This window comes from Hypanus sabinus, chromosome 29 (genome assembly GCF_030144855.1).
Source record: "Hypanus sabinus isolate sHypSab1 chromosome 29, sHypSab1.hap1, whole genome shotgun sequence".
Lineage (NCBI taxonomy): Eukaryota > Metazoa > Chordata > Chondrichthyes > Myliobatiformes > Dasyatidae > Hypanus > Hypanus sabinus.
Window position 1 is genome coordinate 40803610 of NC_082734.1, and position 24386 is coordinate 40827995.

At 47.4% G+C, this 24386-nt stretch overlaps 1 protein-coding gene across 2 annotated transcripts in view; it reads right to left on the reverse strand.

Annotated features, from left to right (window-relative positions):
* The window catches only part of LOC132383257 (cytohesin-3-like), a 104759-nt gene that overhangs the window by 23747 nt on the left and 56626 nt on the right, over nt 1–24386 (reverse strand). For both annotated transcript variants that reach the window (XM_059954205.1, XM_059954206.1), the window contains exons 4-7: nt 22704–22770; nt 8801–8919; nt 6648–6728; nt 3146–3258 (exon numbers count right to left, since the gene is read on the reverse strand). In XM_059954205.1, the coding sequence (XP_059810188.1) occupies nt 3146–3258; nt 6648–6728; nt 8801–8919; nt 22704–22770 (380 nt within the window). The remainder of the gene's footprint in view (nt 1–3145; nt 3259–6647; nt 6729–8800; nt 8920–22703; nt 22771–24386) is intronic.

Here is a 24386-nt window from a genome sequence, read left to right on the forward strand (position 1 = left end):
GAGGCACACCACCCATCAATCCCCTGATTTAACCCTCTGAGACACACCACACATCAATCCCCTGATTTAACCCTCTGAGACACACCACCCATCAATCCCCTGATTTAACCCTCTGAGACACACCACTCATCAATCCCCTGATTTAACCCTCTGAGACACACCACTCATCAATCCCCTGATTTAACCCTGTGAGACTCACAACCCATCAATCCCCTGATTTAACCCTGTGAGACACACCACCCATCAATCCCCTGATTTAACCCTGTGAGCCACACCACCCATCAATCCCCTGATTTAACCCTGTGAGACTCACCACCCATCAATCCCCTGATTTAACCCTCTGAGACATACCACTCATCAATCCCCTGATTTAACCCTCTGAGACACACCACTCATCAATCCCCTGATTTAACCCTGTGAGACTCACCACCCATCAATCCCCCAATTTAACCCTCTGAGACTCACCACCCATCAATCCCCTGATTTAACCCTCTGAGACACAACACACATCAATCCCCTGATTTAACCCTGTGAGACACACCACCCATCAATCCCCAGATTTAACCCTGTGAGACACACCACCCATCAATCCCCTGATTTAACCCTCTGAGACACACCACACATCAATCCCCTGATTTAACCCTCTGAGCCTCACCACCCATCAATCCCCCGATTTAACCCTCTGAGACTCACCACCCATCAATCCCCTGATTTACCCTGTGAGACACACCACCCATCAATCCCCCGATTTAACCCTCTGTGACTCACCACCCATCAATCCCCTGATTTAACCCTCTGAGACACAACACACATCAATCCCCTGATTTAACCCTGTGGGACACACCACCCATCAGTCCCCTGATTTAACCCTCTGAGACACATCACCCGTCAATCCCCTGATTTAACCCTCTGAGACACACCACCCATCAATCCCCTGATTTATCCCTCTGAGACACACCACCCATCAATCCCCTGATTTAACCCTCTGAGACACAACACACATCAATCCCCTGATTTAACCCTGTGAGACACACCACCCATCAATCCCCAGATTTAACCCTGTGAGACACACCACCCATCAATCCCCTGATTTAACCCTCTGAGACACACCACACATCAATCCCCTGATTTAACCCTCTAAGCCTCACCACCCATCAATCCCCTGATTTAACCCACTGAGACACACCACCCATCAATCCCCTGATTTAACCCTGTGAGACTCACCACCCATCAATCCCCTGATTTAACCCTCTGAGACACACCACACATCAATCCCCTGATTTAACCCTCTGAGCCTCACCACCCATCAATCCCCTGATTTAACCCACTGAGACACACCACCCATCAATCCCCTGATTTAACCCTGTGAGACTCACCACCCATCAATCCCCTGATTTAACCCTGTGAGACACACCACCCATCAATCCCCCGATTTAACCCTCTGTGACTCACCACCCATCAATCCCCTGATTTAACCCTCTGAGACACAACACACATCAATCCCCTGATTTAACCCTGTGAGACACACCACCCATCAATCCCCTGATTTAACCCTCTGAGACACACCACCCATCAATCCCCCGATTTAACCCTCTGAGACTCACCACCCATCAATCCCCCGATTTAACCCTCTGAGACTCACCACCCATCAATCCCCTGATTTAACCCTGTGAGACACACCACCCATCAATCCCCCGATTTAAGCCTCTGTGACTCACCACCCATCAATCCCCTGATTTAACCCTCTGAGACACAACACACATCAATCCCCTGATTTAACCCTGTGGGACACACCACCCATCAGTCCCCTGATTTAACCCTCTGAGACACATCACCCATCAATCCCCTGATTTAACCCTCTGAGACACACCACCCATCAATCCCCTGATTTATCCCTCTGAGACACACCACCCATCAATCCCCTGATTTAACCCTCTGAGACACAACACACATCAATCCCCTGATTTAACCCTGTGAGACACACCATCCATCAATCCCCAGATTTAACCCTGTGAGACACACCACCCATCAATCCCCTGATTTAACCCTCTGAGACACACCACACATCAATCCCCTGATTTAACCCTCTAAGCCTCACCACCCATCAATCCCCTGATTTAACCCACTGAGACACACCACCCATCAATCCCCTGATTTAACCCTGTGAGACTCACCACCCATCAATCCCCCGATTTAACCCTCTGAGACTCACCACCCATCAATCCCCTGATTTAACCCTGTGAGACACACCACCCATCAATCCCCCGATTTAAGCCTCTGTGACTCACCACCCATCAATCCCCTGATTTAACCCTCTGAGACACAACACACATCAATCCCCTGATTTAACCCTGTGGGACACACCACCCATCAGTCCCCTGATTTAACCCTCTGAGACACATCACCCATCAATCCCCTGATTTAACCCTCTGAGACACACCACCCATCAATCCCCTGATTTATCCCTCTGAGACACACCACCCATCAATCCCCTGATTTAACCCTCTGAGACACAACACACATCAATCCCCTGATTTAACCCTCTGAGACACAACACCCATCAATCCCCCGATTTAACCCTCTGAGACACACCACCCATCAATCCCCCGATTTAACCCTCTGAGACACACCACCCATCAATCCCCCGATTTAACACTCTGAGACACACCACCCATCAATCCCCCGATTTAACCCTCTGAGACACACCACCCATCATTCCCCCGATTTAACCCTCTGAGACACAACACCCATCAATCCCCTGATTTAACCCTGTGAGACACACCACCCATCAATCCCCGGATTTAACCCTCTGTGACTCACCACCCATCAATCCCCTGATTTAACCCTCTGAGACACAACACACATCAATCCCCTGATTTAACCCTGTGAGACACACCACCCATCAATCCCCTGATTTAACCCCAGCCTAATCATGGGACAATTTGCAATGCCCAATTAGCCTACCTATGGGAGGAAACCAGAGCACCCAGAGGAAACCCACATGGTCATGAGGAGAACATACAAACTCCTTTCAGACAGCAGCAGGCATTGAACCTGGGTCGATGGTAATGTACTAACCACTAATAATCTCTACAAGGTTACTATTAGTTGAATATCCAACCAGTTGCAAGCTTCAGGTACCCACCGGTGGACTGGAAGACATTTGGGTTGCACTGGCAATATCGCGTCGCGAATGCTTCCATCATCCTGTCAATCTTCTGAGCTTCGCCTGGCAACCGGAAACTCCACAGGAACTGCCTGCCAGTTGGAGCAAAATCAGGCTGTGATTCATACTACTGAGATTTTACACCTCGCAGGGCAGAGAGAAGTTGTTGTAGGCTGCCCATCTGTTGAGATAGTAGTGCTGAGGAAAGTGTTTTTAATTCTGGAAGTCACTTACAACAAGGTTGGCTGAGTTTACCAGTGAGTACAATGTTGAAACTTGGAGTATTGTGTTATGTTCCAGATGCCTCATTCTAGGAAGGATGTGGCTCTTTTAGAGAGGCTGCAGAGGAGATTTACCAGGATGCTGCCTGGATTAGAGAGGGTGCAGAGGAGATTTACCAGGATGCTGCCTGGATTAGAGAGGGTGCAGAGGAGATTCACCAGGATGCTGCCTGGATTAGAGAGGGTGCAGAGGAGATTTACCAGGATGCTGCCTGGATTAGAGAGGGTGCAGAGGAGATTTACCAGGACGCTGCCTGGATTAGAGAGGCTGCAGAGGAGATTCACCAGGATGCTCCCTGAATTAGAGAGGGTGCAGAGGAGATTCACCACGACGCTGCCTGGATTAGAGAGGGTGCAGAGGAGATTCACCAGGATGCTGTCTGGATTAGAGAGGGTGCAAAGTAGATTCACCAGGATGCTGCCTGGATTAGAGAGGCTGCAGAGGAGATTCACCAGGATGCTCCCTGAATTAGAGAGGGTGCAGAGGAGATTCACCAGGACGCTGCCTGGATTAGAGAGGGTGCAGAGGGGATTCACCAGGACGCTGCCTGGATTAGAGAGGGTGCAGAGGAGATTCACCAGGACGCTGCCTGGATTAGAGAGGGTGCAGAGGAGATTTACCAGGATGCTGTCTGGATTAGAGAGGGTGCAGAGGAGATTCACCAGGATGCTCCCTGAATTAGAGAGGGTGCAGAGGAGATTCACCAGGACGCTGCCTGGATTAGAGAGGGTGCAGAGGAGATTCACCAGGACGCTGCCTGGATTAGAGAGGGTGCAGAGGAGATTCACCAGGACGCTGCCTGGATTAGAGAGGGTGCAGAGGAGATGCACCAGGATGCTGCCTGGATTAGAGAGGGTGCAGAGGAGATTCACCAGGATGCTGCCTGGATTAGAGAGCATGTCTTATGAGGACAGGTTGAGTAAGCTAGGACTTTTCTCTTTGGAGGGAAGGAGGATGAGAGGCAACTTGTTAGAGGTGTACAAGATGATAAGAGACACAGATCCAATGGACAGCAGAGACTTCTTCCCAGTGTAGAAACAGCTAATATGAGAGGGCAGAGATTGGAAAAATGTTTGTGGGGGGGAATATCTGAGGTATGACTTTTACACAGAGAGTGGTGGATGAATGGAATGCACTGCCTGGGGTATTGGTAGAGGCAGATACTTCAGTGGCATTTTAGAAAGGAAGGCTGTGGGCATGGGAAGAGTAAGGTTGATTTTAGAATAGGTTAAAAGGTCGAAGAGCCTTGTACTGTGCTGTTCTGTGTTCCATGTTCTGTGTAACGAGTTCAGGACGGCAACTGGCAATGCTAGGATGGATGAATGAAGATCAGATCCATAATTATCTTGTGATCTTCCACGGTTTACAGCAAATTCCTCACCTCCCCTACTCTTAAACTCAAGAGATTCTGCAAATGCTGGAAACCTTGAGAAGCGTATGCAAAATGCTGGAGGAACTCAGGTCAGGCAGGATCACCGCGTCAATGGAGGATAACGTTTCGGGATAAGACCTTTCATCGGACTGGAAAAGAAGGGGGCGAAGCTGGAATAAGGATGAGAGAGGGGAAGGAGTACAAGCTGTCAGGTTCTGGGTGAGTCAAGGCGTGGGAGAAGCTGGGTGGGTGGGGATGAAGTAAGAAGCAAAGCAACCTGTTTCACGACATGTCAATGATAATAAACCTGATTCTGATTCTGAATTACAAAGGAGACACATCAGCAGCTCAACCTGGTTAGGAGCTTCAGGAGATTCCGTGTGTCACCAAAATCTGACAAATCTGTATAGGGAAATCACTCTATTATTGTTGCACACTCTGAGATACAGTGAAAAACTTTGTTTGATCATTTCATTACACAGTGCATTGAGGTGGTACAGGTAGACAATAAGTTGCAACGCCATAGCGGTGTAGATTGAACGCGTGGCAGTTAGCGCAACACGTTACAGCACCAGCAACACCGGCTCTTTTCCTACCGCCAGCTGTAAGGAGCTGGTACGTTCTCCCCATGACTACATGGTCTTCCTCCAGGTGCTACGGTTTCCTCCCACAGTCTAAAGATGTTGGCAGGTTAACTGATAAACTGTCCCGTGACAGATCGCTGGGCAGCGCGGCTCGAAATGTCGGAAGGCCCTACATCGGCTGTGTCTCAGTAAACAAACACAAGGTTCTCTGCAGTCGCTGGAAACCTCGAGCAGGACATACACATTGCTGGAGGATCTCAGCAGGTCAGGCAGCATCTATGGAGGGCAATAAGCAGACCCTTCATCAGCGCTGGAAGGAAAGGGGACAAAAGGCAGAGAGGGAGGAATACAAGCTGGCAAGTGATGGGGAAAGGTGGGTAGATGAGGATGGAGTAAGAAGCTGAAAGGGGAGAGGTGGAAGAGGTAAAGGGCTTTATTTTGGATTAAGAGTCTATCCTATTGTACAAAGGTGCATTCAAGAGTCTGAAGCTGTCCTTGAGCTCTGTGGTATGTGCTTTCAGACTAATCTATCTTCTGGCCAGTGAGAGAGGGAAGAAGAGAGAATGCCCTGGTTGGGTGGTGTCTTTGATTCTGTTGACTTTGTTTGCTGAGGCAGAGAAGTGTGGTCAGATGTGGTGCATCATAAAAATAGGCGAGGGTCAAAGCAGACGTGCCAGATGTTTTAGATATGGGATGGAGAATATTCAGACTGTTTGCATCACCACCTGGTATGGAAGAGGCTGCAAAGAGTTGTAGACTTAGCCAGCTCCATCGAGCTGCTCCATCATCAAGGACATCTTCCAGGGGTGGTCCATCGTTAAGGATCTTCACTCTTCATATTGCTACGATGAGGGGGGAATTACAGGAGCCACATGCAAAGTTTTAGGAGCAACTTCTTCTCTTCCATTGTCAGATTTAAGAATAATCCAAACCATGAACATCGTCATTATTCCTTTATCATCAACTGCATCTAAGGAAGACCCTGGTTGTGACAACTTTTCATGCCACTGGCCTTGGACTTCTGAAGTCAAGAGAGTGGAAATGCCCCAGTGCAATGGCCTTTTCACTTCAAAAACTCTCCCACACAGGTTTTTGTGCAGTTCACATCAACTAATGAAGAACTGCACAGATCTAACTTCTACCAACAGATACAATAGACAACCGACCAGTCTGCTACTGCAAACCAACAAATTTCACATCATATAAGTCAGTGATAATAAATCTGATTCATTAATGTACTCACCTTAGTGCCTGTACAAGGTTGAGATCAGAAAACTCATGCAGTTCCACAAACGTTTGTAGAATCCTGATGTTCAAAGTTTCCCTGAAGAGGGTAAGAGCAAAATGTAAGTTTCAGACTCTCATTTCACAGAATTAAATCCCAACTTTGCCCCATCCACCAGAAAAGGTGGGATCTCCCCGTGGCTACCCTTTTCAATTCATCTTCCCATTCTGACATGTCAGTCCAAGACCTCCTCTGCCGACAGGTTGGAGGGACAGTCCCGCATATTCTGTCAGGGTAGCCTTCATGCCACGTTACGTGACATTTGGTGACATTATGTCATATGTCATATTATGTGACATTTAAACTGAAAGTTTAAACTGTGCATTTGTCTTTCAAGTCTTCATAAAGGAATTAAGCGAGGTGAAATGTTCCCAGGGAAGAACTGCCCAGTTCTGGACCTTAACCTGAAGCCTGCATATCCTCAGCACTCCCTATCTCTGTAACCCTTTCCTGCCCTGCTCACAGAGGCATAGAAAATGACAGCACAGAAACAGGCCTTTTGGCCTATCCAGTCCATGTCAATCCATTTAAACTGCCTAGTCCCATCAACCTGCACCTGGACCACAGTCCTCTATACCCCTCCCATCCATGTACCTATCTAATTGTTGAAATAGAAATCGAATCCACCACTTGAATCATCGTCACGTAGCACAGAAACAGGCCTTTAGGCCCATTGAACCCATGCTATCCAGCACCCGTTTGCTCCAATTCTACATTGGTATCCTATTTGCACCGTAAATACACGCTGGTATTTATCTATTTATGCACATTTTATTCCATATTCATGCTTTAACCTCTAACTTTATTATCTGATAATTCTTTATTCTTCATAATTGTTGAATGTTGTTTTTGTGACATGTCATGCCTACACACCATGGTACATTCCTGAAACATGTAAATGTATTTGGTAAATAAAGTTGATCTTTAATCCTTTTATTCTCCTGACATTTCCATCAACTCTCTCCAGACTCTGCATGGGCCAATCGACCTACCAATCGACATGCCTTTGAGATGTGTGAGTTAACCAGAGAACCTGGAAGAAACCTATGCTGTCTCAGGAAGAACATGCAAACTCCACACAGACAGCGCTGGAGGTCAGAACTGAACCCGGGTTACTAGAGCATAAAACTGAAACAGTGGGACAGAGCATATGTGGAACGAGCTACCGTAAGAAGCTGTAGAGGTGGGTCCAGTGGAACAGCTGCATGGATAGGAAAAGTTTAGGGCAGAGTTTCCTAACCTGGGGTCCACAGACACCTCGGTTAATGGTGTAAAAAAAGTTGGGAACCCCTGGTTTAGAGGGATCCAGGCCGAACGTGGGCGAATGTGGGCTTAGATAGGTATAGTGGTTAATAAGGGCAAGCTGAGCCAAATGGCCTGCTCCAATGTTGTATGACTCTATGATCTTACGACCATAAGACACAGGAATAGAATGAGGCCATTCAGCCCATTGAGTCTGCTCTATCATGGCTGATTTATTATGCTTCTCAACCCCCTTCTCCTGCCTTCTCCCTGAACCTTTGACACCCTGACTAATCGAGAACCTATCAACCTCTGCTTTAAGTATACGCTCCACGGCCATCTATGACAATGAATTCCAAAGATGCACTAAAGAAATTCACCATCTCTGTTCTAAAGGGGAAGTTTTGTATTCTGTGGCTGTGGCTGTGTCCTCTGGTCCTAAGCATCCTCCGTACGTCCTTTCTATCCAGATCTTTCAATAGTCGATTGGCCTCAATGAGATCCCCCCCCCCCCCAATTCTTCTAAACTCAGGAGTAAAGGCCCAGAACCATTCCATGCTTCCTTTCATTCCTGGGATCATTGTTCCCTCCTCTAGACCCTCTCCCAATGCCAGCACATCCTTTCTTAGATATGAGGCCCAAAACTGCTCATGATACTTGAAATAATGCCTAGAAAGCCTCAGCATTACATCTTTGCTTTTATATTCTAGCTCTCTCAAACTGAATACTAAAATCACTGTTGCCTTCCTCACTACCGACTCAACTTGCAGCAGACACAAAGAACTGCACAGGCTCCTCAAAACTCCCATTTTTCTTGCATTGGGTAGAATTCTATCGTTGACCAATCCCTAGAAATTCATCAGTCTCACCTGCCTCCAAGGTAGTCACCAATGGCAGTTTTGTGCAGTCCTTCCCCCTTGTACAGGAACTTGGCAATGTCTTCTTCATTCTGACTCAACAATTTGTTCTGGATCAGGAATTCTATACCCTGGCAACAACACAGACAGTCATTGAAACAGATGTATCATCTGTCCAAGGCAACCTAAACAGCTTATCACCTCAAATAAAGCAGAATATTGTAACACCATCAATAATGTTACATGAGTCGAGGCTTTGAGTTCAAAAGACAGGAAGTTATGTTGCAGTTGGATAAAACTCCGGTTGGGCCACATCTGGAGTACTGTGTCCAGTTCTGGTCGCCCCACTATAGGGAGGATGTCGAGGCTTTGGAGAGGGTGCAGAAGGGGTTTACCAAGATGCTGCCTGGAATAGAGGGCTGGATAAACTTGGGTTTTCTTCTCTGGAATGTCAGAGGGTGAGGGGAGATCAGATATAGGATCATGACAGTCATAGATGGAGAAGACAGACAGTATCTTTCTCGCAGGGTTGAAATGTCTAATACCATGAGGCATACATTTAAGATGGGAGGGCTATATTTCAAAGGAGAAGTTTTTTTACACAGAGAGCACTGAGTGTCTGGAATGCACTGCCTGGGGTGGTGACACATTAGGGACTTTAGATAGGCACATGAGTGTGTGAAAGTGGAACGGTGGGGACATTGTGTAGGCAGAAGAGACTGGTCTAGTTGGAATTTTGATTACTAATTTCACTGGTTCAGCAGAACACCGTGGGCCAAAAAGGCCTGTTCCTGGTCTATGTTCAATTTTCTGATCACATTTCAGCCATTTCATAGAAAGAATAATGATAAAAATTGTTTTCATACATTTAATATGACATAAATTTAATACTGAAGCAATAATGAACACATTAGAATCGGAGAACTGGAGACTGGCGAAAGAGAGAGGTTTCAAGCATTGACCAAAGTGAAGAAGTTTAGCTAATGAATTCCAGAGAGTAGGGGTTTTACAGATGAAGATAAAACTGTCAATAGCAAGTCAAAAAAAGGCAGAAGGCGCAAAAGATCAGAACATGTGATAATTTAGCCCTTTGGGGCAAAACCACAAACAATTCTCACAATTCTATTACAGTAATTGGATTTATTGAGAATGCCCACAAGAAAATGAGTCTGGGGGTTTGTATGGTGACATGTATTTACTTTGAACTTTGAACTTTGACTATTCAAAAGTTCAAATTGCTTCTGATACATTCAGAAATACATCGCCTGGAGTAGCAGAAGGAGATTCAACCCCAGCACATAAAATGAGCCAGATACATGCCTCTGTCTTCTCAGATGTTTGTGTAGACTTGGCATGTCACCAGAAACTTTGCAAGCTTCTCCATTGCAAACACAATGGAGAGTATCCTAACTGGTTGCATCATGGTCTGGTATGGAAACACCAATGCCCAGTAATGGAAAGGACTACAGGAAGCAAAGAATACAGCCCTGTGCATCACAGGCAGAATCCTCCCCATTACTGAGCACGTTTATTTAGAAAGAGCAACGACCGTCATCAAAATCCTCCACCAAGCCCTTTTCTCACTACTACCTGCAGGAGGCACAAGAGCCTTAGGCCCGACACCACCAGGTTCAGGAACAGTTAGTACACCTCAGCCATCAGCCTCCTGAAATGCATGGATCTGACCAAACATCAGACTGAGGAAGAAATGAGATCTAAGTGACTTTGACAGTGGAATGATTGTTGGTGTCAGATGGGGTGGTTTGAGTATCTAGAAGACTGCAGGTCTGTGATTTTCACACACAACAGACTCTAGAGTTTACAGAAAATAATGCAAAAAAAAAACAAAACATCCAGTATGCAGCAGTACAGTGGATGAAAATCCCTTGTTAACAAGAAGTCAGAACAGAAAGGCCAGACTGGTTCAAACTGACACTAACTCAAATAACCACACGTTACAACAGTGGTGTGCAGAAGAGCATCTCTGAATGCGCAACACATTGAACCTTAAAGTGGATGGGCTACAGCAGCAGAAAACCACAAACATACGCTCAGTGGCGACTTTGTCAGGTACACTGATAAAGTCCCACCCTCTAAGTAAAAGTTGCATCTTAGATTCAATCTCTCCCCTTTCACTTAGAACCTGTGTCCTCTAGTTCTTGAATCCCAACCCTGCTTTCCCCTACTCATGGCCTACTGCGGCTTGAAGCCCTAGCCTCCGACCCCTCAAGTCTTGACCCAACCTTATAAGCATCTCCTTCAACCTTTTTGAGAAGAGTTCAGAGGAGATGGGAAATGCCTGCATGATGATTCATGGGGATCAAGGAGCAGTTTCACTGGATCTTGTTCTGCCTATTGTTTTCCTGTTTTAAAGGGTAACAAAGATTCATAATCTTATCAAGAGACACTTACTCATTTATTGAAGCCATCCATTAGTCAAGCCTTTAGCTCAGAATAGATTCTGGCATCTGATATGAACGCCCCTGTTTCCTGTGTCTTTTCAGCATTTCTGCCTACAGACAGAGGGTTTGAACACTTTTCTTCTTTGACACAGCGTGCTTCGATAAAAACAATGCAGAACTCTATTTGTGTTGTACACTTTATAATGATTTCAGAGCAGCGTTCTGAGATAGCGAAGGGATCATCCGCCAGTATTTTCTAGATTAATAGTAAATCAGTACATGTTGGCCACATTTATTTAGAACTTCCAATTTAGAACACTAAGGGCCCTTCAGTCCACAACGTTGTGCTAACCTATCAACTCCACCATCAATCTCACCCTTCCCTGCTACACAGCCCATAAACCTCCATTTTTCATTATCTATGTACCTCTTTAAGAGCCTTTTAAGTGTCCCTAATGCGGTAGAGGCTGATGGCTTGAAGGGGAGTGGAGGAACGTTTAGGAGAGATGCCAGTGGTGTGAAAAACCTCCCTTTAACATCTCCCTTAAAGTTTCCTTCACTCACCTTAAACAGATGTCTTCTTGTAGTGACCATTATTGCCCTGGGGAAAAGGTGTTGGCTCCCCTCTCTATCTAAGCCTCTCATAATCTTGTACTCCTCTATCAGGTTGTCTCTTTTCTTCCATCATTTCAAAGGGAAAAGCCCTGTCCCACCAAACTTTCCCCATAAGACATGCTCTCTAATCTAGCCAGCATCCTTGTAAATCTTCTCTGCACCCTCTCTAAAGCTTCCACTTCTCTCCCATAACGAGGTGACCAGAAATGAACACAATACTCTAAGTGTGGTCTAACCAGAGTTTTACAGAGTTGGAACATTACCTCATGGCTCTTGAACTCAATCCAGGACAGTTTAAAATCATAAAACATAGGAGCAAAATTAGGACATTAGACCCATTGAATCTGCTCCACCATTCCACCATGTCTGATTTATTATCTCTCAACGCCATTTTCCTGTTTATTCTGACGTTTGGTGGGTAAACTCAATTCTCTATCCCACAGTTATCTGTACTGTTCTTTGAACAGCAAAAGCATTCAGGCATTTAGTAATGGGTTCTAATTGCTGGAGGAATTAATAAGATTATGGCAGAGATTGTCATCGAAACGTCAGTTATAATCAATACGTGTACCTGGCTGGAATCCCGAGAAGAGTTTATTCATCATATACACCAGGAAAGCACTAGATCCTCACTGAGGAAGCATTTGTCTCCGTAATGTCTTTCTCCTACTCTGTGAATATCATGCTACCCTTTATTTCAACGCTAACCCCCCTCTTCTTCTCTCCCACCATTGTCATGGACCTTCCTTGAGTCCCAAACTCATGAACTTCCCATACAAAATTTCTCACCTTTCCTCCTTCCCACGTCAAAGTAAATTTACTAACAAAGTACTCTCGACCGTGTCTGTTATGCATTGAGTTGCTGCCACATAATTGGCTGATTAGATATTTATGTTAACGAGCAGGTGTACAGGTGTACTTAATGTGGCCTCTGAGTGTAAATGTAAGTCAGTGTTATTGCTACAGGATGATGTGCTTAATATTTCTTGCTACAGGATTGGAATGAACACTGCCACCTTCTCTGCTTAGTTGATGTGATTAGCAGAATATGATAACATAAGTAGGTCATTCAAGCCCACAAACCCCTCCAGTTGTTTTATTAGATAATGGGTTCCCTGTGACTCAACTCCTTTTGTACCATGTCACCACACAGTAACAGCATTCTTTCGTTGCCCAGCACCCCACATTCCTGTCTCCTGTCTATGAGAAAGACTTATGAACTCCCTGTTCATGATAGTCGCCTTTGAAAATACGACCGTAAGACAAAGGAGCAGAATTAGAGTATTCTGCCCATTGAGTCTGCTCTGCCATTCCATCATGGCTGATTCATTATCCCTCTCAACTCCATTCTTCTGCCTCCTCCTGTAACCTTTGACACCCAGGAACCTATCAACTTCCACTTTAAATATTCCCAGTGGTCTGGCCTCCACTGCTGTTCTGTGGCAACAAATTCCACAGACTCACCACCTTCTGGCTAAAAACATTACTCCTCATCTCTTTTATAAAGGGCATCCTTCTATTCTGAGTCTGTGCCCTCTGGTTCTAGACTTCCCCACTACCAGAAACATCCTCTCTACATCCACTCTATCCAGACCTCTCAATATTCAATAGGTTTCAATGGGTTCCCCTCATTCTTCTGAATTCTGCCAAGGTTCCATTCACAGTAGGGGAGATTCAAACAAGAGGAAATGAGTTGAGAGTTAGGGGGCAAAAGTTTAGGGGTAACACGAGGAGGAACTTCTTTACTCAGAAAGTGGTAGCTGTGTGGAATGAGCTTCCAGTAGAAGTGGTAGAGGCAGGTTCGGTATTGTCATTTAAAGTAAAATTGGATAGGTATATGGGCAGGAAGGAAATGGAGGTTTATGGGCTGAGTGCAGGTCGGTGGGACTAGGTGCGAGTAAGCCTTCAGCATGGATGAGAATGGCTGAGATGGCCTGTTTCTGTGCTGTAATTGTTATATGGTTATATAGGCTCAGGGCCAGCAAAAGCTCCTCACTCAACCTTTAACCCACTGATAAGAGGAAGGAGATTCTGTTCAAACTGTAAACAACTCATATTAGGCCACAGCTTGTGTACAGTATACAGTTCTGATCACCAACATTGCAGGAGAGGTATAATCATACTAGTGAGGGGTGCAGAAGAGATTGACAAGGATGTTGCCAGAACTGGAAAATGGTGAAGATCAGACTGGGGTCTTTGGCTGAGGAGTGATTTAAATTAGGACTATAATATTATGAGGAGATTTGAGAGAGGAGATAGCAAGGATCCATTTCTTGTAACAGAGGGCACAGATTTGAATTAATGAAAGGAATAGAGAGAAGATGACTAAAGGCCCCATATCTAAAATATGGATATAACCATATAACAATTACAGCACGGAAACAGGCCATCTCAGCCCTTCTAGCCCGTGCTGATGTGTTGACAATGGAGAAGATCTAGAGGAGGTTCATGAGAATGATTTCAGGAATTAAAGGGTTAACATATGAGGAGCATTTGATAACTGTGGGCCTGCACTCACTGGAGTTTAGCAGAATGAGGGGATCTCATTGAAACCTATCAAATGTTGCAAGACATGGATGGAGTGTATGTAGGGAGGATGTTTCTGATATTGGGAGAGTCCAGCACCGGATGGTACATACCATCCGAAGCGAAATTTGGGTGGAATATGGAGGGTTGTGGTCCAGGTGTAGTTCGAGGCGACGAGGCACAGTCTAGATGGGTGATGAACCTATTTCTGTGTTGTAGTGTTCTATGTCTCTATGACTGTATAAAAAATTTTTGAAGGAAGACCTATTGAAAACTTTGCCACAATTTTTCTCCCAAACAGATTCCTGATGACCAGTCTGACTGTTACAGGCAAGAGTCTTCTCAGTGAGGCAATGTAGAATGAACGAGTTTAAAAAACAGAATGAAACAATCATCGTGAACATTTACTCTCCCTGCTTAACAAGATGAGGAACCTTTCTCAGAAATGTAATGTAATGTGGTTGCTTGTCTGGCCCCATCTGACGCCAAGTACATTCCAAGTACACAAAGTTTACTACCAAGAAGAACAAAGGCTGCAGACAGAGGGGAATACCACCGCCCACAGATTCCCTTCTAAATCATACAAAATCCTTTGAAGACATGTTTCTTTTTCAATATTAGCTTTATTTGACACATGCCTATTAAAACATAGTAATGTACAGCAATGACCAACAAAGTCCAAATACGTGCTGGAGTTGTCTCAGAGCATCATCATACTTCCAGCACCAGGATCTCCTGTCCGCAACTTACTAATCCTAACCTGCACGTCTTTGGAAATGTGGGAAGAAACCGGAGGAAATCCGGAGGTCATGGGGAGAATGTACAAACACCTGACAAACAGCAGCAGGAATTTACCCCCGATCTTACAGCTGGGGTTGTAAAGCATTACACTATTGTTCCATCCATTCATACTGTGGCACCTTCATCATTACTGGGTCAAAATCGTGGAACTTCTCCCCACACATACAACTCTGTGGGAGCGCTTTCACCAGAAGGACAACCGCTATTCATGGAAGCTTCCCCAGTCAGGCTGCAAGCCTCATCCCAAAGAATAAACTTAAAGCAGATTTGAGACTCTGTCTATGCTCCATAATGTCTTTTTCTATTCTGCATTTGAGAGATAAGACAAAGTGTCACGCTGGCAATATCAGAACCACAGTGCAGAGGAAGAGAGGAACAGTCTAGGCCCACAACCAGAGTTTATTCATGATGATTCCAACTGAACGTGGGTGACTCGCCTGAGCAACACCATTCTCCAAACTAGGACCCTGCAATTCATGCCATTTGGCATCCACTTAAATAATATAAGTAAGACAGAATCCCTGAGCCTATAAAAATAAACTTAACAAGCTTAAACAGAAAAAACCAGGAGACCGCATCACAAAGAGTGAGTCACTTGAGAAAAACACACAGAATTTTAATCGATTAACTACTCCTGTTAAACAATGATTAACCGATTCAGATGCTCTTAAAAACCTCAGAGCCCAATGCACTCTGGCCCGAAGAGCTCATTACACAAAGGGTATCTTGTCTCATAACAACTCACACAAAATGCTGGAGGAACTCAACAGGTCAGGAAACTTCTGAAGAAATTAATGAACTGCTGATGTTTCAGGCTGAGTCTCTTCAGCTGGACTAGAATGGAACGGGGAAGAAGCCAGAATAAGAAGGTAGGCGTGGGAGGGGGGAGTATAAGCTGGCAGGTGAGACCAGGTGAGGGGGAAGGTGGGTGGGGGAGGGGATGTGGTAAGAAGTTGGGAGCTGATAAGTGGAAGAGGTAAAGGATTGAAGAAGAAGGAATATAACAGGAGAGGAGAGTAAACCGAAGTTAAAAGGGAAGATGGAGAGGAACCAGAGAGAGGAGATGAGCAAGTGAAGAGGAGAAGGAAATTGAAAGACTTCTGCCTCCTTCCCTCCCAGTCCTGATGAAGGCTCTCAGCTCAAAACATCAATAGTTTATTCCCCTCCATAGATGCTGCCTGACCTGCTGAGTTTCCCCAGCATTTTGCTCTGGGTTTCCAGCATTTGCAGAACTTCTTGTGTTTATGACCCAGTCTCAAACAGTCTTGAATGGACTGTAGGATCTTGAGCAAGCAAAGGAGTTTCTCTCCCCAAAAAGAAAAGTCTTCATTTTATGGGGTTTTAAATACTTCGAGCTCATTAAATGAAAAATGAGCTGTGGATATGAGGGTTATTTTCTCATCCATTGAGGTCCTAAGCATGACATCTGAGCAAGGCTCCACTCTGCAATGTGTTTCCTGTAGTTTTTGTTGCTAACATAACAGAAAAGAACACGGAACCTGCTTGTGGACAAATGCTCTTCTCTATCTGCAAGCCAGTAACCCTTTCACCTCCAGCACTATTCCTCATGGACCTTGTTAAAATTCATATAGTGGGCATCAGCAACACATACAGGAGCTGGAAGAACTCAGCCAGTCAGCCACTATTCATGGAGGGAACTAGACAGTCAATGACTCAGGTCAAGGTTCTTCATCAGAACTAGAAATAAGGGGGAGACAGCCAGTATATAAAGTTGAGTGGGAGGAAGGAGGGAGAGAATGAAGCTGGGGGGTGACAAATGGAAAGGCCAAAGAAGATGGAATCTGATAAGAAAGGACAGTAAACCATGGAATAAAGGCAGGGAGGTGAGGAAGGGAACCAGTGGGAAGAGTGTGTGAGTGATGAGCAGATGGAGTAAGTCTCCTCCGTCGCCCACCAATCACCCCCCCCCCCACCACCTGGATCTACATGTCACCCTCCAATTCATGTTCCATTAAACTTTTTATACTGGCTCTCTCCCTCTTTCTGTCCAGTCGAATGAAAGGTCTCGACCTGAAGCGTCAACTGTCCAGTTCTCTCCACAGATGTTACCTGCCCACTGAGACCCCTGGCATCTTGTATGTTGCCTCAGGGTTTTGCTTGTGTGGTGCTGAGAAGTGACATCCATTCCTCCGTGTGTCTCTCTGAATGCCCAGCATCTGCAGTCTCCACACTGGAGCTCTGAATGCCCAGCATCTGCAGTCTCCACACTGGAGCTCTGAATGCCCAGCATCTGCAGTCTCTACACTGGAGCTCTGAATGCCCAGCATCTGCAGTCTCTACACTGGAGCTCTGGATGTCCAGCATCTGCAGTCTCTACACTGGAGCTCTGGATGCCCAGCATCTGCAGTCTCTACACTGGAGCTCTTGATGTCCAGCATCTGCAGTCTCTACACTGCAGCTCTGGATGTCCAGCATCTGCAGTCTCTACACTGGAGCTCTGGATGCCCAGCATCTGCCGTCTCTACACTGGAGCTCTGGACATCTGGCATCTGCAGTATCTACACTGGAGCTCTGGACATCTGGCATCTGCAGTATCTACACTGGAGCTCTGGATGTCCAGCATCTGCAGTCTCTACACTGGAGCTCTGGATGCCCAGCATCTGCAGTCTCTACACTGGAGCTCCGGATGCCCAGCATCTGCAGTCTCTACACTGGAGCTCTGGACATCTGGCATCTGCAGTATCTACACTGGAGCTCTGGACATCTGGCATCTGCAGTATCTACACTGGAGCTCTGAATGCCCAGCATCTGCGGTCTCTACACTGGAGCTCTTGATGTCCAGCATCTGCAGTCTCTACACTGGAGCTCTGAATGCCCAGCATCTGCAGCCTCTACACTGGAGCTCTGGATGCCTAGGATCTGCCGTTTCTACACTGGAGCTCTGGATGCCCAGCATCTGCAGTCTCCACACTGGAGCTCTGGATGCCCAGCGTCTGCCGTCTCTACACTGGAGCTCTGGATGTCCAGCATCTGCAGTCCCTACACTGGAGCTCTGGACATCTGACAACTGCAGTATCTACACTGGAGCTCTGAATGCCCAGCATCTGCGGTCTCTACACTGGAGCTCTGGATGTCCAGCATCTGCAGTCTCTACACTGGAGCTCTGGATGCCCAGCATCTGCAGTCTCTACACTGGAGCTCTTGATGTCCAGCATCTGCAGTCTCTACACTGCAGCTCTGGACATCTGGCATCTGCAGTATCTACACTGGAGCTCTGGACATCTGGCATCTGCAGTATCTACACTGGAGCTCTGGATGTCCAGCATCTGCAGTCTCTACACTGGAGCTCTGGATGCCCAGCATCTGCAGTCTCTACACTGGAGCTCTGGATACCCAGGATCTGAAGTCTCTACACTGGAGCTCTAGATGCCCAGCATCTGCAGTCTCCACACTGGAGCTCTGGACGTCTGGCACCTGCAGTCTCTACACTGGAGCTCTGGACATCTGGCAACTGCAGTATCTACACTGGAGCTCTGGACATCTGGCATCTGCAGTATCTACACTGGAGCTCTGAATGCCCAGCATCTGCGGCCTTTACACTGGAGCTCTTGATGTCCAGCATCTGCAGTCTCTACACAGGAGCTCTGGATGCCCAGCATCTGCAGTCTCTACACTGGATACCCAGGATCTGAAGTCTCTACACTGGAGCTCTAGATGCCCAGCATCTGCAGTCTACAAACTGGAGCTCTGGATGCCCAGCATCTGCAGTCTCTACAATGGAGCTCTGGACGTCTGGCACCTGCAGTCTCTACACTGGAGCTCTGAATGCCCAGCATCTGCAGTCTCTACACTGGAGCTCTGAATGCCCAGCATCTGCAGCCCCTACACTGGAGCTCTGGATGCCTAGGATCTGCCGATTCTACACTGGAGCTCTGGATGCCCAGCATCTGCGGCCTCTACACTGGCGCTCTGGATGTCTGACAACTGCAGTGCCTACACTGGAGCTCTGGACGTCTGGCAACTGCAGTCTCTACACTGGAGCTCTGAACGTCTGGCACCTGCAGTCTCTACACTGGAGCTCTGGGCGTCTGACATCTGCAGTCTCTACACTGGAGCTCTGGATGCCCAGCATCTGCAGTCTCTACACTGGATGTCCAGCATCTGCAGTCCCTACACTGGAGCTCTGGACATCTGACAACTGCAGTGCCTACACTGGAGCTCTGGACGTCTGGCACCTGCAGTCTCTACACTGGAGCTCTGGACGTCTGGCAACTGCAGTCTCTACACTGGAGCTCTGGACGTCTGGCAACTGCAGTCTCTACACTGGAGCTCTGGATGTCCAGAATCTGCCGTCTCTACACTGGAGCTCTGGACGTCTGGCAACTGCAGTCTCTACACTGGAGCTCTGGACATCTGACAACTGCAGTGCCTACACTAGAGCTCTGGACGTCTGGCAGCTGCAGTCTCTACACTGGACCCCTGAATGCCCAGCACCTGCAGTCTCTACACTGGAGCTCTTGATGTCCAGCATCTGCAGTCTCTACACTGGAGCTCTTGATGCCCAGCATCTGCAGTCTCTACACTGGAGCTCTTGATGCCCCGCATCTGCAGTCTCTACACTGGAGCTCTGGATGTCCAGCATCTGCAGTCCCTACACTGGAGCTCTTGATGTCCAGCATCTGCAGTCTCTACACTGGAGCTCTGGATGTCCAGCATCTGCAGTCTCTACACTGGAGCTCTGGATACCCAGGATCTGAAGTCTCTGCACTGGAGCTCTAGATGCCCAGCACCTGCAGTCTCTACACTGGAGCTCTGAATGCCCAGCATCTGCAGTCTCTACACTGGAGCTCTGGATACCCAGAACCTGCAGTCTCTACACTGGAGCTCTTGATGCCCCACATCTGCAGTCTCTACACTGGAGCTCTGGATGTCTAGCATCTGCAGTCCCTACACTGGAGCTCTTGATGTCCAGCATCTGCAGTCTCTACACTGGAGCTCTGGATGCCCAGCATCTGCAGTCTCTACACTGGAGCTCTGGATACCCAGGATCTGAAGTCTCTACACTGGAGCTTTAGATGCCCAGTACCTGCAGTCTCTACACTGGAGCTCTGAATGCCCAGCATCTGCAGTCTCTACACTGGAGCTCTGGATACCCAGGACCTGCAGTTTCTACACTGGAGCTCTGAATGCCCAGCACCTGCAGTCTCTACACTGGAGCTCTGAATGCCCAGCATCTGCAGTCTCTACACTGGAGCTCTGGATACCCAGGACCTGCAGTTTCTACACTGGAGCTCTGAATGCCCAGCATCTGCAGTCTCTACACTGGAGCTCTGAATGCCCAGCATCTGCAGCCTCTACACTGGAGCTCTGGATGCCTAGGATCTGCTGTTTCTACACTGGAGCTCTGGATGCCCAGCATCTGCAGTCTCCACACTGGAGCTCTGGATGCCCAGCGTCTGCCGTCTCTACACTGGAGCTCTGGATGTCCAGCATCTGCAGTCCCTACACTGGAGCTCTGGACATCTGACAACTGCAGTGCCTACACTGGAGCTCTGGACGTCTGGCAACTGCAGTCTCTACACTGGAGCTCTGAATGTCTGGCACCTGCAGTCTCTACACTGGAGCTCTGGACGTCTGGCACCTGCGGTCTCTTCACTGGAGCTCTGGACGTCTGGCAACTGCAGTCTCTACACTGGAGCTCTGGACGTCTGGCAACTGCAGTCTCTACACTGGAGCTCTGGATGCCCAGCATCTGCAGTCTCTGCACTGGAGCTCTGGACGTCTGGCAACTGCAGTCTCTACACTGGAGCTCTGGACGTCTGGCAACTGCAGTCTCTACACTGGAGCTCTGGATGCCCAGCATCTGCAGTCTCTGCACTGGAGCTCTGGACATCTGACAACTGCAGTGCCTACACTGGAGCTCTGGACGTCTGGCAACTGCAGTCTCTACACTGGAGCTCTGAATGTCTGGCACCTGCAGTCTCTACACTGGAGCTCTGGACGTCTGGCAACTGCAGTCTCTACACTGGAGCTCTGGACGTCTGGCAACTGCAGTCTCTACACTGGAGCTCTGGACGTCTGGCAACTGCAGTCTCTACACTGGAGCTCTGGATGCCCAGCATCTGCAGTCTCTGCACTGGAGCTCTGGACGTCTGGCAACTGCAGTCTCTACACTGGAGCTCTGGACGTCTGGCAACTGCAGTCTCTACACTGGAGCTCTGGATGCCCAGCATCTGCAGTCTCTGCACTGGAGCTCTGGACGCCCAGCACCTGCAGTCTCTACACTGCAGCTCTTGATGTCCAGCATCTGCAGTCTCTACACTGGAGCTCTTGATGCCCAGCATCTGCAGTCTCTACGCTGGAGCTTTTGATGCACCGCATCTGCAGTCTCTACACTGGAGCTCTGGATGTCCAGCATCTGCAGTCCCTACACTGGAGCTCTTGATGTCCAGCATCTGCAGTCTCTAAACTGGAGCTCTGGATGCCCAGCATCTGCAGTCTCTACACTGGAGCTCTGGATACCCAGGATCTGAAGTCTCTACACTGGAGCTCTAGATGCCCAGCATCTGCAGTCTCCACACTGGAGCTCTGGACGTCTGGCACCTGCAGTCTCTACACTGGAGCTCTGGACGTCTGGCAACTGCAGTCTCTACACTGGAGCTCTGGATGCCCAGCATCTGCAGTCTCTGCACTGGAGCTCTGGACGTCTGGCAACTGCAGTCTCTACACTGGAGCTCTGGACGTCTGGCAACTGCAGTCTCTACACTGGAGCTCTGGATGCCCAGCATCTGCAGTCTCTGCACTGGAGCTCTGGACGCCCAGCACCTGCAGTCTCTACACTGCAGCTCTTGATGTCCAGCATCTGCAGTCTCTACACTGGAGCTCTTGATGCCCAGCATCTGCAGTCTCTACGCTGGAGCTTTTGATGCACCGCATCTGCAGTCTCTACACTGGAGCTCTGGATGTCCAGCATCTGCAGTCCCTACACTGGAGCTCTTGATGTCCAGCATCTGCAGTCTCTAAACTGGAGCTCTGGATGCCCAGCATCTGCAGTCTCTACACTGGAGCTCTGGATACCCAGGATCTGAAGTCTCTACACTGGAGCTCTAGATGCCCAGCATCTGCAGTCTCCACACTGGAGCTCTGGACGTCTGGCACCTGCAGTCTCTACACTGGAGCTCTGGACATCTGGCACCTGCAGTCTCTACACTGGAGCTCTGGACGTCTGGCAACTGCAGTCTCTACACTGGAGCTCTGGACGTCTGGCATCTGCAGTCTCTACACTGGAGCTCTTGATGCCCAGCATCTGCAGTCTCCACACTGGGGCTCTGGACATCGGGCATCTGCAGTCTCTACACTGGAGCTCTTGATGTCCAGCATCTGCAGTCTCTACACTGAGCTCTGGTTGTAATCAGCAGTCAAACATTCTACAGAACATGACGTACACAGCCCAGCCCAGTGCATCAAAGACAAAGCCCACCCCAGCACTGAGCACATTTCCTTGGAGCACTGCCACAAGTGAGCAGCATCCACCATCCAGGCATAAGGTGTGGTGAAATTTCTCTTGTCACAGAGAGCAGTGGAAAGTGCATTGAGAAGAGAGTTGGTACCTTTTTCGGATCCATGTTGAATTTCTTTCTGCCTGTGGCCATCAGCTTGTTCCTTTCTGCGATTTTACTAAATGGAAAGAAATGCAAATTTTTACAATAAAATTTAATAAAATGCAACTCAGCTCCTTATACACCTAGACCTGGGCAGCCTTTAGGGGAAAACAGGCCCAGAGAAAAGATTGGTCTAACATGGTATGCATTACCAAGAAATGAGTGCCCAAGCACGGTCTGGCAAAACCCACATACATCCTCTGCCAGAGCAATGCAGGCCATTCCCAGGGATGGAGAGGCACTGCTTTTGGCAACTGCTGGATGTGATGGCATCCCACACATGCCACCTGTTCAACCACTAATCTATCCCAGGCCCCAGACATTGACCACATGTAGAGGACCAGTATGGAGCTCCTTCAACACTCTAGCTCTCAGTTTGGATGGTCCAACTGCTCTCAATCCCCACATAAAGCAACCCCCATCAAGGGCAAGTTCATGCATTGGTAAAAATGGGGAATTGGATATTCCAGCCTTTTTGGGTTGCCATGTAGATGTGAGATTGAGTGGTGTCTTTTCTGATTTCCCTTTGGATCATCTCTGCAGTAATAGGGAGACTGTCAATTTGTATAATGAAGAATAGTCAAGAGGAGTGTCCTTTTTCGTAAATTTGTCAGGTTTTTTTTTTCTTTTCCAAGGATGAACATCTGCATTTCCACGATTAATTGGTCCTCTTGAATTCAGTCTTGTAATGGCTTACTCGCATTAAGTGATGTTTGGTTAAAAGAATTCACACTTATTGCATCATGCTCTGAGCCCACAACATTTCTTGATATTTTGGATCTGAGATGTTCCTTACAGGTAACAATGATGTCATCCAGGTAACACTGGATAGAACAACAACACACACAAAATGCTGGTAGAACACAGCAGGTTAGCTAACACTGGATAGACTTGTAGCACCTGGTCCATGGCTTTCTGCCAGAGTGCAAGTGCAGATGCTACTCCAAAAATATCCCTATGGCAGTGATAAAGCCCTCTGTGAGTTTTTATATTGAGAAGCACTTTGGACTTGTCTTCCATTTCTTTCTGTAGCTCAGCTCAGCTCAGTCCACTTTGCTGAAGTGTTTCCCTGCAGAGAGGTTTGCAAAGATATCCTCTATTCTGGACACTATTCTATTCTATTCTGTAAATATTCTCTATTTACTAGGATGTTACCTGGGTTTCAGCACTTAGGTTACAGAAAAAGGTTGAACAAGTTAGGTCTCTATTCATTGGACCGTAGAAGGTTGAGGGGGGATTTGATCAAGATATTTAAAATTTTGAGAGGGATAGATAGAGTTGATGTGAATAGGCTGTTTCCATTGAGAGTAGGGGAGATTCAAACGAGAGGACATGATTTGAGAGTTAGGGGGCAGAAGTTTAAGGGAAACACGAGGGGGAATTTCTTTACTCAGAGAGTGATAGCTGTGTGGAATGAGTTTCCTGTAGAAGTAGTAGAGGCCAGTTCAGTTGTGTCATTTAAGGTAAAATTGGATAGGTATATGGACAGGAAAGGAGTGGAGGGTTATGGGCTGAGTGCGGGTAGGTGGGACTAGGTGAGATTAAGAGTTCGGCACGGACTAGGAGGGCCAAGATGGCCTGTTTCCGTGCTGTGATTGTTATATGGTTATATGGACAGAGTGTATTGATCTA